The 17,954-nt window shown below is 57.7% G+C and overlaps 1 protein-coding gene across 1 annotated transcript; it reads left to right on the forward strand.

The window, feature by feature from the left end:
- The first annotated feature begins 911 nt into the window (after positions 1-911).
- On the forward strand, positions 912-17,937 carry MAP3K11 (mitogen-activated protein kinase kinase kinase 11). The gene is made up of 10 exons (XM_043926907.1): positions 912-2,614; positions 7,627-7,807; positions 7,997-8,145; positions 8,260-8,435; positions 8,563-8,806; positions 9,298-9,411; positions 10,292-10,427; positions 10,521-10,612; positions 16,128-16,547; positions 17,121-17,937. Exons 1-10 carry the CDS (start codon positions 1,876-1,878, stop codon positions 17,456-17,458), a joined length of 2,589 nt encoding a protein of 862 aa, XP_043782842.1. The 5' UTR covers positions 912-1,875; the 3' UTR covers positions 17,459-17,937.
- Positions 17,938-17,954: the final 17 nt, after the last annotated feature.

Consider the following 17,954-nt stretch of genomic DNA (forward strand, 5'->3'; position numbering starts at 1 on the left):
CGTGGGGTGGGTGCTCCGGGGGTGCAGCGACGGCTCCTTCGGTTCCGGCCCGAGGAAAGCCCCGGGACCCTGAGGTCCACTTCCGGGGTCACAGGTCACTCGCTTTGGGCTCCGCGCTCGCCCCGCTTCTGCGGGAGCCGGCCCAAGGGGGAGGCCGGAAGAAGGAGCTGCGAGCCGCCAACCTGCAGTGGCGCATGCGCCCAACGAGCCAAGTTGGGACCCGGAAAAGGAAAACCTGGCGGCTTGAATGCGCAAGCGCAGGGAAGTGGTGGGGCGATAAGAAGCGGGGGAACCCTTTGGGCTTGCGCAGAGTCGGGGTCTAAGGGAAGGGGCGGGCCGAAAGGCAAAAGCCCTTGGGCGCATGAGCACACCTGAAAGTTGCCAGCCTAGCGAAGACGACTGGGCGGAACCCAAGGGATAGTTGAGTGGCCATCGAGTAACGGCGGAGTTAATTGGCGCAAAACTCTCCCAGTGAGTTACAAGAGCCGGGGAAAAGGATGGAGGCGTGAACCTGCCTGAGCTAAAGCTACAGTTCGGCGCAACGGGGGCACACCCCCCTCTAGGTCCAACCTATTCAGTGCGGGACCTCAGACGTCATGAGCTGCCTCTACTTCCGGGTCAGAGCTCACACTTAAGACTGTAGAGAGCGATCCTCCAGAAAGGCAGAAATAGTCGAAGTAGGATATCGTCGTTTTTCTTAAAGTGACAGGCTCAAGGCAATCAAGGGGTCAATCCTGCGGTTGCGAGTGCGGTTTGGCTATTCTGAATCCAGTCACTGCGCACATTTCAGGACCACAGTCTCAGGTTTCCGCCCCTTCATGGGGAAGAGGAATAAATAAGTGGTTTCCCAGGTGAGGGAAAGGAGGACCTGACAACTCGTTCCAAGAGCTCGAGGTGCAGCCAGTTCCGTCCTCCTCGTCTTAACCCGCCCCCCCCCCACCACGGCCCATCCCACTAGGTCTGCAAAGCTGAGCTTCTGGCCCCAATTTCAGATGCAAAGAGAATGAGGCGCAGAGAGGATGGATCACACAGCCCTGCAGCTTCGGAGCCAAGACCAAACTCGGGTTTGTCCCCTTCCCAAGCCAGGTTCTTTGCCCGAGTTTTCCTGATGCGGATGTAGAGGGGAGAGATGGCCCGTCGTTAGCAGAAACCAACTCGACCCTGAACCTGCTGTCATGGGAGGTGGGGGCTACCCTTCCCCTCCGTCGGCCTCTCATTGCCCGCCTACCCGGGAACTCCCCGGCCCAGTTGCCCCGCAGCCTCTGGGAGGGGAGCGGTGCTACCCGCCCGCGTCATCTGATGCTGTTTCCTGCGGGAGGGAGAACAGCGGAAAAAAGTGAAACTCCACCCTCCACCTCTGCCTCCCGCCCCCGGGGCCAAAGTACAAAGGGAGGAGGAAGAAGGGAACGGGGTTGGAGCCATCGGGTCGAGAGAGCCCAGCCAGGAAGAGACAGCTAGCCTCAACAAGAGACACTCCAGCCACCCCCTTCGCAAGGAGACCCAACCAGAGTCCAGGCGCTGCCCCTTGCTGGCCCCACCTTACACTTCGCGGGGTGCTGGAGCCAGGCTCCCAGGACTGCTCCAGACTGAGGGACGCCGGGGCCCCTCTGTGCTGGCCATGGTGAGACACCGGAGGCCCCGGGGGCCCACCCCCCAAGCCTGACCACACTGCCCTGGGTGGCCTTCCTCCGGAAGCCCGAGATGCAGGGGGCCGGGAGGCGACACTCCTGGATCCCCAGAGAGGCGTGGGTCTGGGGCTGAGGGCCAGGGCCCGGATGCCCAGGTTCCGGGACTAGGGCCTCGACGGTCAGCAGGGGTGGGGACCAGGGGCACCCAGGGAAGGTCCCCCACACCCACCAACGCCAGCTCCCAGCCATGGAGCCCTTGAAGAACCTCTTCCTCAAGAGCCCACTGGGGTCATGGAACAGCGGAGGCAGTGGGGGCAGCGGGGGCGGCGGCGGAGGTTGGCCAGAGGGGTCCCCGAAGGCGGCAGCTTATGCTAACCCTGTGTGGACAGCCCTGTTTGACTACGAGCCCAGCGGGCAGGACGAGCTGGCCCTGCGGAAGGGCGACCGTGTGGAGGTGCTATCCCGGGATGCAGCTATCTCAGGCGATGAGGGCTGGTGGGCGGGCCAGGTGGGCGGCCAGGTGGGCATCTTTCCGTCCAACTATGTGTCTCGGGGCGGCGGTCCGCCCCCCTGCGAGATGGCCAGCTTCCAGGAGCTGCGGCTGGAGGAGGTGATTGGCATCGGTGGCTTCGGCAAGGTCTACCGGGGCAGCTGGCGGGGCGAGCTGGTGGCTGTGAAGGCTGCTCGCCAGGACCCCGACGAGGACATCAGTGTGACAGCTGAGAGTGTGCGACAGGAGGCCCGGCTTTTCGCCATGCTGGCGCACCCCAACATCATTGCCCTCAAGGCCGTGTGCCTGGAGGAGCCCAACCTGTGCCTGGTGATGGAGTACGCTGCCGGTGGGCCCCTCAGCCGTGCCCTGGCTGGCCGGCGTGTGCCCCCCCATGTGCTCGTCAACTGGGCTGTGCAAATTGCCCGTGGGATGCACTACCTGCACTGCGAGGCCCTGGTGCCTGTCATCCACCGAGACCTCAAGTCCAACAACAGTGAGTTTTGGGGAGCATGGTTGGAGGGTGGCATGGCCTGAGCGCACACCTACTGCCAGCTCGCAGCTGAGCCTACCTGGGGATCTACTAGAGGCAGGAGCTACTGTTCTAGGAGCATCTCAGTTGACCAGGGGTGCCCCTGGGCTCACACTAGCCCCAAAGCAAGAGTCCCAGGCACCCAAGAGCCCTTTATGCCCCAGCCCCAGGAGGCAGCTTTGACCCCAGCTCACAGGTGCCGAGTTAAAAAATTGGAATCTCTCAGGAGGACCGTAAGCAACCTGCCTAACCATGGCTACTACCTCAAGGAAAGGTGTGCTGGATCCTGGCACCTCTCATCTTCAGGGAGTGCCCACTTGTCCTGCGGGTGCCTCCTCTCTCCTCCACTTGTGGTGGGTATTTCCTCCAGAATAGACATCGCAAAGGGAAAAGCCCCTCCCTGCTTCCCCACCCCGTGGTGGTCAAAGCTGGGGCCAGGGACGGAACTCTAACCCTACTCCTTTCCCTGGCTGCACTCTCTCTAGCTGGTTATTTCAACTCAGAGCTTCGATTTCACTCTGTAAAAAGGGAGTGATTGGGAGGATGAAAGGGCTTAATCATTGGGCACCCGATGCCCGGCATGCGGTGGGTCGTCAGCCATGGGTGTGGATGTTTGAAGGCTGGATCGCCAGGAGGGCTTTGCCTGGAATCAGCATTTGGAGTGGGCGTGGCAGGGTAAGAAGACTTGAGGCACTCTGTCTCCAGCCATTTCAGGTCCTACGCACGGCCCAGCACGGGCCTGAGAGAAGCAAGTGACAGGTTCAGAGGGCTTCCTGAAGCAGGCAAGCTTCACACCTGGCCCAGAGCAGGGCATGTTCAGAGAGGCACCCAGTTGGATGTCCTGGCAGGGCCTGATGAGAGCAAAGTCAAGGAGGCAGCACCCAGCACGGTGGTAGGGATGTGGGTGGGCCTGCTGGGGCCCAAGGTGCAGACTGACAAGCAAGAGGAGGGGCCGACAGGGCCACTGGAGAACCACGGGTCGCCCGTGGAGGGGTGAGCGTGGATATTTGGAGCCTCCTGGCCTGGGCTGACCATGGATCAGAGGCTTGTGGGGAGCAGAACAACAGGGCTCAGTGATACCCAAGTCTTTTCCAGGGCTGGAGGGGCCTCAGGAGGTCTGCCAGCCACCCCACCCACTCCTCTCATCCACAGTAGGGTGCAGGTCCCAGTGCTCAGCTGCGCTGCTGAGCCCCAGCCATCTAGGGACCCTCACTCCCTGCCCCAGCCTGAGGGGGATTCCCCGAAGGCCTGGGGGGAGGGGACTCCAGTCTTCTGTTTTTCCTCCAGTTTTCTTTCCAGAAAAAATGGAACAATAGCCCAGGCCCCTGCTCCCCACCCTCCCCACCGCTTCCTGCGTTTCCTGCTGCCCCTGAGCCGGCTTCCTGCCCCTGCTCCAGTCTCTGCTCTCTCCCCAGCCCAGCTGCCTGCAGGGGAGGAAAGAGTTGGGGGTGGGGGGTTTGTGGGAGAGGAAGGAGCCAGGGATGGCACCCCCACTCCCCCCAGTTCCCTGCCTTCCTCCCTGAGTCTGGGTGGTGGCGAAGGGCAGGAAGGGTGCCCTCAGCCTCCCTGAGCCTGGGCTCCCACCTCACAGACCCCAGTTCTAGGCCCCGGGTGCTGTCTGCGGCATTGTGGGGGGGGAGTCCCTGGGCTGGGGGGGCGCGGGCAGGAAACAATGGCGTGATTTTCCTGGACAATGGGGGCCTTGTGAGGAAGCCTGGCGGGGAGAGGAGGGGGAATTCTCCAGGCCCACGAGTCACAGGACTGACCAGCCAGCCCGGCCTGGGCCTGACCTCCCCCAATTCTCCCCCAAAGGACCCCCCCCCCCCCCCGCCATTGGAGACCTGGGCCAGGCCTTCCAGAAAGGAGAAGTAGGGACCATGGGAGGGAAGCGGAAGAGGTGTGAGCTGCCGAGGCAACTCCCGGGCTCCCCAGAGGCAGTCTAGGGAGGGGGCTGGGGGCCAGGTCCCTTTTCAGAGCCAGGGAGCCCTAAGAGGGTGCTGGGAGGGGGATCTCTAGCCCCTTCTCTGAGTGACCCCTGATGACCCCATCCCCAAGGTCTACATCAGACACTAGAAGAGCAGCTTGGGTTGGAACAAGTTCAAGACCGTTGGAGAAAAGCAGGGACACGGAGGGGAGGCTAAGGCTTCACAGATGTCAGGTTAACTGGGGATGGGGGTGGCAGAAAAGTCACCAGTACAGAGGAGTCCTGAGACTCTGAGTGGGTTCCCACCCCTGTCTGGGCTTCAGATGACCTGACTGAAAAAGGGAGGCTGGCCTCCCAGCTTGAGATACTGGTGCAGAAAGTGCTTCACCAGCCCGTGAGGTACCACGGGTGGCTAGAGACCTGACGGAGAAGTAGCAGGGGTTGGTCTTCAAGAGGATGTGTGGGTCCTGGCACCAGAGGAGGTGGGAGTCCCTTCCCAACCCCAGCACATGGACCCCCTTTGCCTGGTCCCTCTCCAGCCACCTGCCCCAGCCTGCTGCGGTTCTTGTTTGGAACGGATATTCACAGGGCTTACTAAATGGGCCCGTTCTGACACTCCAGCAGCCAGGCCAGAGGCTGTTGTGAAGCTGGGAATAAGATGTGGTAGCAGATGGAGAGAAGAGTCAACTTGAGATTCACGGCAGCATCTTTGGAACAACCGTCAGATCCTTGTGTGAAAGCTTTAAAAAGGGTGGTCTTGTTTAATATTCATGATGATCCTCTGGCTTTTGTTGTCATCCTCAGCTTTAACTGTTCAGGAGTCAGCCCCAGTTTGGCTCAGAGGAGAGGGTAGGTTGCAGGACCATTCTCTGAATTTGGAGACAGGGCAGGAAGATTTGCCAGGCGCGGTGGAAGGACGTAGGTGGTTGTTGAGGGCATGGAGACCAGGTGGGGTGACAGCTGGGCAGCTGGACCCACTTCTGAATGAGGGCTCCACATACAGGAGATGCCAATGAGGAGGGGGCAGCTGGCACCTGGGAGAGGCCAGGACAGCCCGGAGGCAGTAGGCCGAGGTCAAGGGGAGGCCAGGCTCTGAGAAACACCGGCATTGAAAAGGCTAAGGGTGGGGAGGCCTGAAGGAAACAGCACAAGCAGCCAGAGGCCCTGGGAGCCAAGGACAGCAGGGAGGGGCTGAGCAGCAGTGCCAGATGCCCCCATGAGGCCCAGGGAGCTTGGCCAGCAGCAGGATCAGGAGTTGTGGCTTTAGGCCTAAAAAAGTGAATACCCTGGTCGTGCCGCCACCTCTGAGAAGTCTTCCCTGACTCATCTGTATGAGGTGCCTGTCTCCTCTGCCCCAACCCCAGTACCCTGTGCTGCCCCCTCTGTGGTGCTGTCACCCTGGGCAGGATTGCTGAGAGGTATGCCCTGAAATGGCAGCCCACTCGTGTTCTTGCCTGGAAAATCCCAAGGACGGAGGAGCCTGGTGGGCTGCCATCTATGGGGTCTCACAGAGTCGGACACGACTGAAGTGACTTAGCAGCAGTGCCCTGAAAGGATATGTGTTCAGAAATGTCGTTGGCTTCGATGTCCCTTCTGTATAGTACAGTTGACTATAACCAGAAAAGTAGAGTCCTCTTCAGACCCTCAAAGATTCTCTGACTTTGCCTTCCTTTTTCCCCTTTAAAACCTCTCTCCTTTGAGCCATGCTTGTCCTGGTGAGACATTTGCAAGTTGCTGGCTTTCTTGTGTGTCCAGGGTTTGGTGGCCCCATGAGGGACAAAGCCATGAGCCTTGCCGTGTCCATCCACTCCTACATTTGTCCCAAACTCCTTTCTAGTCAACAACCACCCTTAGACCTCTTCGTCTCTCACATCTAGCCGCATCAGTGGATATCTTTTGGAGTCTTTCTCTCTTCTGGAAATGGCTGTGCTAGCCACAGTGGGACATGGGCACCAGGGGTCTATAGTGCCCGCTGGGCTTCCTTTCTCAACAGGCAGTTCCCTCCTGCTCCACACCCCCAGGGAGGTTCTAAATCACACTCTTGCCTCGACAAAATGGCAACACACAGGTTTCTTTTGAAATCAAAGTCACGAATGCTGAGAGGCTGCCATATTGCCCATTTCTGTTCTGTGCAGGGTTAGGGGAAAGTTAGAGCACTGGCTCTGGAACCACGCATACCAGGTTGTGTGTGATACCTGCTTTGTTTGCTTATGACCTTGGTTAAGTCAAATTGTTGCTCAGTTTCCTCTTCTGCAAAATGAGGATAATGATGTCTTTGTTGTTGCTGTTTAGTTGCTAAGTTGTGTCTAACCCTCTGCAAGCCCAAGGGTTAGAGCCCACCAGGCTCCTCTGTTCATGGGATTGAACCCCCAACATCGCCTAGCTGAGGCCAACTCCTCACTCTGGTCTCAGCTTAAATGGCACTTCCTCTGGGAAATCTTCCCAAATCTTACAATTTACTTATTTATTTATTTATTTATTTACTGGCTGAGCCAAGGGCATGTGGGACCAGCGATCGAACCTGTGTCCCCTGCAGTGGAAGTTTGGAGTCCTAATTACTGAAGTGAACTGTTAGTCACTAAATCGTGTCTGACCCTCTGCAACACCAAGGACTGAAGCCCATCAGGCTCCTCTATCCATGGGGTTTTCCAGGCAAAAATACTGGAGTGGGTTGCCATTTCCTTCTCCAGGGGATCTTCCCAACCCACAGATCGAACCTGTGTCTCCTGCATTGGCAGGTGAATTCTTTACCACTGAGCCACCAGGCAATCCCATGATGTTTACTTCACAGATTTGTGTGTGTGTGTGTGTGCTAACACAGTATAAATGCCTAACCTCTAGGAGCCCCTTGATAAATATGTCCCAGCCTTGTGTTTATTGTCTCATTCTATCCCAACCCCAGATATGAGCTCTCCAGGGCAAGGTTGAGACCAAGTCACCTCAGTGCCCCCAGTACCTAGCCAGGATGTCTGTCAGATGACAGTTTGCTCCCAGCTCCTCCCCTGTCCCCACCACCTGAGCCTGGAACCACAGTCCAGCCTCTCTTCCCCAGTTCTGCTGCTGCAGCCTATTGAAGGTGATGACATGGAGCACAAGACCCTGAAGATCACTGACTTCGGCCTGGCCCGTGAGTGGCACAAAACCACGCAAATGAGTGCTGCGGGCACCTATGCCTGGATGGCTCCTGAGGTTATCAAGGCCTCCACCTTCTCCAAAGGCAGCGATGTCTGGAGGTGCGGCTGGGTGGAGTCTGGACAGATATGGGGCCGCGGGGGTGGGAGAGGTGGCAGGCAAAATCTAGGGCTGGATGGATAAGCAGAGGCCAGGGGAGGGACATAGACCACTTAGCTCTTGGTTGCTTTGGGGTGAAATGGCAATGAATGAGTCGAGGAGGGAACACAAACCCTTTGTCTCACCTACAGCTTTGGGGTGCTGCTGTGGGAACTGCTGACTGGGGAGGTACCCTATCGTGGCATCGACTGCCTTGCTGTAGCCTATGGTGTGGCCGTGAACAAGCTCACACTGCCCATTCCATCCACCTGCCCGGAGCCCTTCGCACAGCTCATGGCAGGTAAGGGGATGGGACAGGAGGGTGAAGGGTAGAGCTCCTTGACCCAACAGGACATATCCATTCACAGACCCCTTCCCCTGTTTCCCCCCCTCCGCCCCCACTTCGTTTCCCTAGACTGCTGGGCGCAGGACCCCCACCGCAGGCCCGACTTCGCCTCCATCCTTAAGCAGTTGGAGGCGCTGGAGGCGCAGGTGCTACGGGAAATGCCGCGGGACTCTTTCCATTCCATGCAGGAAGGCTGGAAGCGCGAGATCCAAGGGCTTTTCGACGAGCTGCGGGCCAAAGAAAAGGTGGGAGGAGTCGCGGTCCCAGAGTTGGGAGGAGACGCCGGGAAGGGACGTCTCGCGGAGGGTGGGGATGAGCGCCTGGGACCGGTGTACCCGCTTGAAGCCACCGCCTTGGCTGTCCTGGGCACAGGAACTACTGAGCCGCGAGGAGGAGCTGACCCGCGCGGCGCGTGAGCAGCGCTCACAGGCAGAGCAGCTGCGGCGGCGCGAGCACCTGCTGGCTCAGTGGGAGCTGGAGGTGTTTGAACGAGAGTTGACGCTGTTACTGCAGCAAGTCGATCGCGAGCGGCCGCACGTTCGCCGCCGACGCGGAACCTTCAAGCGCAGCAAACTCCGCGCGCGCGACGGCGGGGAGCGTATCAGCATGCCACTCGGTAAGGGGCGGGGCCCCAAGCGCGCCGCCCGCCATTGGCTTCGCGGGCGGTGGGGCGGGGCCAGGCGGGTGGCTGACCGCGCTGGGATTGGCCTAGGGTGTCGGTGGGTGGGCCTGTGAGCGTAGGCTGGAAGGGGGTGGGACCAGGAGTGTGTTTTTGTCTGTGGGCGGGTTCTGGCGGGAATATTTGCATGTCGGCCTGGGAGTGGCTGCGGCCGGGAAGGGGCGGGGCTCATGAATGTTCTGGGAAGGCCTAGAGCGCCGGTTGGGCACTCTCCGACTTCGCCGCGCTCCCAGGGGTTGGGGATTTCCTTAACGAGAGCCAGGGGCTCAGGAAGCCAGTGAGGCCGGCCCCAGTCACCTAGCCTTCGTGCTAGACCGGGTTCCAGCACTGCCTGCGTGGCCTCGGCACTGCCGAGGGGCCCTGCGAGTTAGGATCCTGTCTCTTCTTCACCACAAACCTGCACCCTGCTTCCCTCCCCACAACCCTAGACTTCAAACACCGCATCACCGTGCAGGCCTCGCCTGGCCTGGACAGGAGGAGGAACGTCTTCGAGGTCGGGGCTGGGGACTCTCCCACCTTCCCCCGGTTCCGGGCCATCCAGTGTAAGCAACTTCTCTTGCCCACGTCCTTCTCCCCAGATCTTACCCTTTTGTTAAACCTTATCCTTGGAAGTGGATCCCTCGCACTGTCTCCTCCTCTTCTCCCTGCTCCCAGGCTCCCTCCCCATCCATCTAAACTGGTATCTCTAAGTTCACCAAGCAGCAGTCATTTTACTTTTTTTTTCTAACAATTGTATGATGCTATGTACCATTCACTTTCCTAAGTGCTTTGCTAATATTAGGGTGTCACTGGTGACTCAGAGCGTAAAAAGAATCTGCCGACAATGCAGGAGGCCCAGGTTCGATCCCTGAATTGGGAAGATCCCCTGGAGAAGGGAATGGCAACCCACTCCAGTATTTTCACCTGAAGAATCCCATGGACAGAGGAGCCTGATGGGTTACCATGGGGTCACAAAGAGTCAGACACGACTGAGTGACTAACAGTTGCTAATATTAATTCCTCACAATGACCCTGTGAGGTAAATATCTTTACTATTACCTAGGTTTTACTGATGAGAAAAGTGAAAGAAGTAACTGCCTAACACTGCATAGCTGATAAGTGGCAGGGTCAGAATTCAGACCCACACAGTCTGCTGCAGTGTCTGTGCTAACTCCTAAGCAGCAAATGCCAGCTGAAGGACTAGAGATGCCCCGCTGCCAGTCCCAGGACACACACTCACCTACCGCACCCCAGTTCTGTGCGATTTCTCTGTAAGCCCAAAGCTTACCACGGGAATGGGATGGGGCCCAGCATGACTATCCGCTCCCCATCCTCCAAGAAGTTGCCCCTGGAGCCCAGTTCTTACGATGGGAGGGCAAGGATCAGGGTCCTTGATCTTGACTCAGACTCCTTCGGTTCCCCCCTTCACCCCACCCACCACAGTGGAGCCTGCAGAACCAGGCCAGGCGTGGGGCCGACAGTCCCCGAGACGTCTAGAGGACTCAAGCAATGGAGAGCGCCGAGCATGCTGGGCCTGGGGTCCCAGCTCCCCCAAGCCTGGAGAAGCCCAGAACGGGAGGTGAGTGCCTGACTGCCACCTACCCAGCGGCTCCTGCCTCCCAACAGTCCTGAGATTCACGAAGCACAACTCCCCTTCTCATCCCCTCACCAGGAGAAGGTCCCGCATGGACGAAGCCACGTGGTACCTGGATTCAGATGACTCATCCCCACTAGGATCTCCTTCCACACCCCCAATGCTCAATGGTGAGTGGCCTTGTCTGCCCCCAGCCAAATGTTGCTGCACTCCTGTGGGTACTATGGCAAGGCAGGCCATTGCTAGAACCCAGGTCTGACCTATAAGCCCACAGCTGAGGGGGATCCCGCCTAGGCCTCAGGGGGCCCAGAGTGGTCCCATTGTGCAGGGCTGGCCTGCAAGCAGGCTCTTGCCTGGGCCTGCATCAGCTGCTGTGCCCTCAGCAAGCTCTAGGGAGGGAAGGAAGACAAGGAACACTGCCCCCTGTTTGGGACCCAAAGGAAGCTGGACGCAGAGAGGGGAAGGAAATTGTGCATGTGGGGTGGAGTTAGAAAAGTGGCTACCGCTCTGTGCTTCTCAGAGTCCTTTTTGGGGAGCTTGGAGATGGAAAAGAGGATAAGAAAGCTGAACGTGTGGGTATCCAGGGCCCCCTCACTGCATCTGGGGCAGTTCTGGGCTCTTCTGTTTTCCATAATGGCAACAGCACTTACTGTGTATCAGGTATTCCATTTAAGCAAAAACCCATGAGGGGTTATTATACCCATCTGAGAAATGAGAAAACTGAGGCTCTGAGACATAAAGTAATCTACCTAAATCCCCCAGGTAAGGATCTGAACCCAGGAAAATGTTGACACATGCTTATAGTGAGCTTCCCCAGAAGCTTTCACTTAAAGGAGTTTCTCACCTACAAGCTACTTGGGAAGCTAGGGGGTCAGCAGAAAGCAGGGATCCTGGGTCAGAGGGGCAAGGCTCATCTCAGCACTGCCCAGCATTGGCAGGGACTAGAAAGTTGCAGCCTCCCTTGCCCAAGGGTCCTTTTACAGCCCCCAGCTGCACCTGCTTCTCAAAGCCAGAATATAGGACCTGACTTAGCTGTCATCAGACCAGAGTCCTATTTAGCAAACAAGTTAGACTCACTCCTCTCACCCCACCCAATGCATCACCTCCACTATTACCTAAGCTAGGATTCACAGTAATAACATCAGCAAACATTTATTGGGTTCCTCCTGTGTGCCATTTTATAGAGGAGAAAACTGAGGCACAGAGAGGTAAAGTGATTTGAAGTAGGACACACAGCAGAACAGGGATTTGAACCCAGGGCTTCCCTTGTGGTTCAGCTGGTAAGGAATTCACCTGCAATGCGGGAGACCTGGGTTTGATCCCTGGGTTGGGGAAGTCCCCTGGAAAAGGGAAAGGCTACCCACTCCAGTATTCTTTCCTGGAGAATTCCATGGACTGTATAGTCCATGGGGTCACAAAACTTTCACTGACTCCAGAGGCAGGGCCCTGGACCCCTATCTGCCATGCCACTTCTTGCTTCAGCAGTTGCATTGCCCCAAGCGGGCTGTGCTACAGGGACTGAACTGAGAATTGGAAGGCCAAGGGGGCTGCTTGGAGTCACCTGCTCTAGAATGCCCCAGGCCAGAAGGCTCATTGGAGAACATGGGATCCTGTCGAGCTGGATGTGCAGGTGGAAGCAGCCCCTGACCATGGTCTACAGATCCCTTCAGATCCCTTTGGCCTTATCTTCCCTGGGCTCCCAGGAGCAGGGACCTCATCTTTCTCCAGCTTGCCCCCTTACCTGAAAGGGTATCACTTGTCCCAGCCCAGCTGCTAGCTGAGCATCTGTTTCCACTTGTGCAAGCCCTCATCCAGCTGTCTTTGCCCACTCACAAGTGAGTGATCTTGACCTCCCAACCACCTAGAGAGTCAAAAACCTAGCTAAGAATCAAAAATGTCCCTGAGAGATTGTCCCAGGCGTTAGCCACACCACTGGGGACTCGCATCTCCTACCCCCTCTCCCTGCCTGGGTGTGCTGGCCCCTGGGGAACTGGTTGTAATGGATTGGTGGGCACGGTCTTCCAGCAACTGCCCCATGAAGCATTTTCCTTGGAGCCACCAACTACCACATGGCCATGTCCTTTCCATGAGGCCCTGTAGAAGTGATTTCACCTTCATCTCTGAGTCAAGAATGGTTTTTCTGCTTTCTCCATAACAACAGGGTTGTCACCTCTTACTGCCAGGGAATTTAGAGGTAAATTAAAATCATTGCCAAGTTACCTGGGGCAAGTTTCTGACTTTTGGGAACCTCAGTTTCTCAGGATATCAACTTCAGTAACTTCTTTCCATTCTTACTTGGTGTGCTGATCTCCAGCTTCACTTTCTTCCATTTTTCTTGCTTGTTTTATACATATTTTTCCCCTGTTCTGTTTTAAACTCACTGTAAATGATCAGTTTCTTCACCTGTAAAGTAGGGGAACAGTGATCACCTTATGTGCTTGTCACAGGGATTCTAAGAATGGAGTCTTCCATCAAACATGTACTGACACATATAATGAGCCAGGCATCATTGTGCTAGAGATCAGCAGTGCCTTGACCTCTGGGCAGGCCTGGTCTGGTGGAGGAGGCAGACTCAGAAACAAACAAGCGCAGTAGAGAGTAGCATGTGGTAGGCTGAAGGACTGTACAAGGCATAGCATGAGCAAGAACTGCATAGGTTAACAGGGGATTCTGACAAAGCTGCTACTTTATTTTTTAAACTTTTTGTTTTTTTTTTTTTTTTTTTTTAACTTTTTTTTTTGGTTGCACTGGGTCATCATTGTGGCACACGGGCTTCTCTCATTGTGGTGTGCAGGCTTAGTTGACCTGCAGCATGTGGGATCTTAGTTCCTCCGCCGGGGATCAAACCCCCATCCCCTACGTTGGAAGGCAGATTCTTAATCACTGGATTACCAGGGAAGTCCCTGGCAAAGCTGCTAAAAGAGGAAAAAGCTCTTGTTTTCCTCTCCATTCTATTGCTTCACTTCTGACACCATACATGTGGAGTTTTTCCCACACTGGCCATTTCTGGGACACCAGCTGGACGTCTTACAATCCAGTCCAGTTCTGACACCGTCTACCTGGAGTTAGCGTCAGACCCCACGGGTTAAGGGTTCAGGCCCACAAGACAGCTCCTCTGCACTGCAGACACCAGTCCAGGTTATCACCTGTGCTCCTCACCAGCCAGTTCTACATCGGAGGTTCCCACGACCCCCCTCCTCATATTTGATAATTTCCTTGAAGAGCTCACAGAACTCAGGAAAACCATCTACTTACTAGACTACCAGATTATTTTATTTTATTTATTTATTTTTTTAATGGCACAGCACTTTTTATTTTCTTTAATCAGAAAAATATGTCCCATGTTTCTGGGAGGGAGACCAGGTATCTGCAGGCCCTGCTCTGGGTGTCAGGGTCTTCACAACCAAGCAGGGAGGAAGGCTTGGGCCTGGAAACCGGGGTGGGGTGGGGTGTGAGGGGCAGGGTGTGTGTCTGTGGCCTCCAGGAACCAGGTCACTGCTACAAGTGGCCATCACAACCGCGTGAGACGAGCGCACACAGCACTGAGCCCTGGTGGCCGACGCTGCTCTCCCACCTGTGCCGGGACTCCAGGGGCAAAGGGTGGATGACCCTTGAGTGCAGACGTGGGTCTGGTGGCGGGGTGGGGGGAGATTATTTTAAAGGATACAGGTCAAGGGCATCCGGATGGAAGAGGTGTGGAGGGCAGGGTATGTGGGAGGGGCACACAGCTTCCATGCCCCCTCTAGGCACACGCCTCTGCTGGTTCACCAACCCAGTTCTCCAAACCCTTTGGCTGGGTTTTTAAGGAGGCTTCATTACGTGGATGTGATTGACTGATTAAATCATTGGCCATTGGTGATAGGAGTCAATCTCCAGCCCCTCTCCTACCCTGATGCAGGTAGAGGCCGAAAGTTCCAACCCTCTAATCACAGAGTTCGTTCCCCCGGCAGACCCCATCCTCCAACAATGACTGCATCAGGGACTTCCCTGGTGGCCCAGTGGTTAAGACTCTATGCTCCTAATGCAGGGGTTACAGGTTTGATCCCTGGTCAGGGAACCAAGATCCCTCATGCTGCACAGGGCTGCCAAAATAAAAAGACCACATCAATATGAACTCAGATATGGAAATTCCAAGGGTTTGGGGAGTTCTGTACCAGGAATGAGATGAAAACCAAATAGGTACTTTTTTTTATAAACCACAGTGTCACAGCTTCATAGAAGCTGTGATCTCTCAGCTGGGTCTTAAATGGTAAGTAAGCCATTACTGAGCATGAGGTGGGAAAGGTATGCTGAGTGGAGGGAACAGTGTGTGTGTTCAACCGTGGGGCTTACCAGACCTAAGGAAGAGGGATCCTGGTTGAAATTCATTGAAGGAGTTGAGAGCCAGGGACTCACAGGCCTGAAACAGCAGGCTGGGGCCAGTTCAGGAAGGATCTGGAAGTTGGGGGGGGGGGGGGGCGGTTTAAGCAGAGACTTGTCTTTAGCAGGTTTGCATTTTAGAAGGCAGTGGCCACTGTGGGGGTGGGGGGCGTGGCGGGGGGTAGGAGATAAGAGAGAGATGGGGCGGGAGTCGGGGGTGGAATTCCCTGGCTTTCTGGTGGTTAAGGACTTCCATGTTCTCACTGTTGAGGGCCCAGGTTAAATCCCTGGTGAGGGAACTAAGATCACACAAGCCTTGGGGCCAAAAGAGAGAGAGATGAGGTAAGGGTAGTGGCTGAGGACCGACCCCAAGCAAAGTTCTGGTTCACTGCAGAAGCTCACATTTTCCCCAGCTTTGCATTTCTTCCTCTGGACCCGCACCCCCCCCCCCCCGCCCCCCCAGCACTGCTCCATGCCAGGCAGGCCCAAGGAAGACAGAGAGGCTCTGAAAGCCCAAGCAAGGAGCTTAGGCTTTCTTCTAGCAGCCCTGGAGAGCCATGGCAGGTTCTAGAGCTGAGGAGGACTTGACAGAATTGGGGTTTGTGGGGGGCCATCACAGGCTGCCCTACCTTCTCGATGCCTGGTTCTCCAGACCCACCCATTTGGTCTAGAATAGAGTCAGATTAACCCTAGGTCCACAGGTTAGGACACATGTCCTTTAATCCAGGACAGGGTAGCCTTAGCTAAGCCTGGGAACCCCTGGGGCATGAGGCTGAGACAACGTAATGCCCCTAAATCACTCAGCTCAGGCCTGACACAAACAACTGACCTCTCTGAGCCTCATCTCCTCATTTCTGGAACAGGGACAGTGTTGTGTCCCTTTAGGGCTGTTGTGTAGATTGGTATTGGCCTGTGTGCCTTATACAGGTTACCACTGGAGGCCGGAGCAGGCAAGTAGAAGGACCAGGGCTGCCCAGCCAGGGAGGAGATGGGCACCGCACGGGTCCCAGCTGTGACCCTGGCCCCTGCAGATATCTTTCCCTGCCTGTTGAGGGCACTGAGGTGGGCCCTGCTTTAGCTTGAACTTGCTTCTTGGTGGACCCCGGGCCTTCCCTCCAGCCAGCCCTCCTTTTGTGGGCTCCAGGGCACCTGGCTTAGCTCCCGCTGCTTTCAAAGGTTGCACTGCCCTCCTCCACCCCCAACACTTACGAAAGGTCAGGAAAGGGGTGCCGGGGGAGGACTTGGGCTGGGGGAGTCAGGGGAGCAGAAGTCAACCCTTGCTCCAGAGCTGCCCGAAGTCGGCCTAACCTGTGTACCCACTGCCAGGTAACCTCCCGCGGCCGAGCCCGGAGCCCGAGGAGCCCCGGCGGCCGGCCCCCACCGAACGCGGCAGTGGCTCTGGGACGCCCAAGCTGATCCAACGCGCGCTACTGCGCGGCACCGCCCTGCTCGCCTCGCTGGGCCTCGGCCGGGACCTGCAACCCCCGGGGGGCTCGGGCCGAGAGCGCGGGGAGCAGCCCTCGCCAACACCGCCCCGCTCCTCGCTGCCCACCCCGTCCCCTGCCGAGCCACCCCCCTCCCCGCTCATCCGCTTCTCCTCCGAGACGCCCGAAACTCCAGCCTCCCCGCTGAGCCCCGACGCCTCCAGCCCGCCCGCCCCCGCGCCGCCCCTGCTGCTGGAGCTGGGTGTCCCCGCCGCGGGGCAGCCCTCAGCCAAGAGCCGCCGGCGCGAAGAAGAGAGGCGCGGTAAGTGGCCTACTGCCTGGTGACGGGGGAGGAGGGGCTGGTGGGGACCCGCAGGGCCGCAGCTGTCTGCTGGACCTCCAGCTGCGCCCTCGGGGTGATGGGGATACTGCAGGGAACTGAGTTCTATGTTCAGCCTTGGGTGGGCCAGGCCGGTTGTGAAATGATGGAAGTAATAAGGACCACCCTAGCAAACTCCTATTGGCTGTTCACCTGGGCCAGGCACTATTCCTAGTGCTTAAAAGAGATAGTTTCATTCATACGATAACAATGCTATGAACTAGGCATTCCGGTTACCCCCATTTTTTGAGTAACTTCTACGGCACAGAGAGGTCAAGGGACTCCAGGGTCCCACTAGTAAGCTGCTGAGCTGGGTTGATCCAAGGCCTGCTCCAGAGGCCTCCTCACTCTTAATTGCTCAGTTGAGGCACCATGGAGGAGGAAGGGTTGTGGAAGTCATGAGTCCCGGAGCTTACTGTGCCAGGAGGAAACAGGCCCAGAGCAGGGCAGTGACCCCTGGGAACACCCAGGAGCCGGTGACTGCCTGACCTGGGCCCCCTCCTCTTCCTTGAATAGCCAGCGCCGTCTCACCACCACCGGGGATATCACGCTCTGCTCCTGGCACCCCGGGGACCCCGCGCTCGCCGCCTCTGGGCCTTATCAGTCGACCTCGGCCCTCACCCCTCCGCAGCCGCATTGACCCGTGGAGCTTCGTGTCTGCCGGGCCACGGCCTTCGCCCCTGCCCTCGCCACAGCCTGCTCCCCGCCGGGCACCCTGGACCTTGTTCCCAGACTCAGACCCCTTCTGGGACTCTCCGCCTGCCAACCCCTTCCGAGGGGGCCCTCAGGACTGCAGGGCGCAAACCAAAGACGTGGGTGCCCAGGCCCCGTGGGCGCCAGAGGCAGGGCCCTGAGTGGGCCGGCTGCTCCCCCGCGTGCCCACCGCCCTGGAGGAGCCTCAGCATACACTGGAATAGGAGCCAGGCCAGTCTCTCCAGCTGCCTTGGTTTTGCCCAGGGACCCCGCCCCCTTCTGGGGGTCAGGAACACTACACTGCACAGGAAGCCTTCACACTGGATGGGGGGCCTGCACCCCCCACACACACACCTGCCACGGGTGGGTCCCCCCGACTTACCCGCCCCACTGGGGCCCGACACTGTACCCAGCTGGTTGGGAGGACCAGGGCCTGTCTCAGGGAATTGCCCCCGGGGGAGGTGCAGGGGAGCGGGGAGGTGCAGGGGAGCAGGGCCGGCCTTAGTGCCTGGGCCCCCCTGCCCTGGGGGTCATCTGGGGCCGGGGCTCTCTGGGTGCCTTCCTGCTGCCCCGGCCAGGGCTGGGGCCGTGGCCTCAGGATCCAATGAAGCCAAATAAACTCCCCAAGCTGTCCCCCCAAGCACAGCCTGTCACCGT

Source organism: Cervus elaphus, chromosome 2, assembly GCF_910594005.1.
Source record: "Cervus elaphus chromosome 2, mCerEla1.1, whole genome shotgun sequence".
NCBI lineage: Eukaryota > Metazoa > Chordata > Mammalia > Artiodactyla > Cervidae > Cervus > Cervus elaphus.

What these genes read in the sequence shown, in the direction of transcription:
- MAP3K11 (XM_043926907.1), top strand. Translation starts at nt 1,876, where the DNA reads ATGGAGCCCTTGAAGAACCTCTTCCTCAAGAGCCCACTGGGGTCATGG. An exon ending in AGACCTCAAGTCCAACAACA is followed by an intron (nt 2,615 to 7,626) that starts GTGAGTTTTGGG and finishes TCTCTTCCCCAG; the next exon opens with TTCTGCTGCTGCAGCCTATT. An exon ending in GCGCGAAGAAGAGAGGCGCG is followed by an intron (nt 16,548 to 17,120) that starts GTAAGTGGCCTA and finishes TTCCTTGAATAG; the next exon opens with CCAGCGCCGTCTCACCACCA.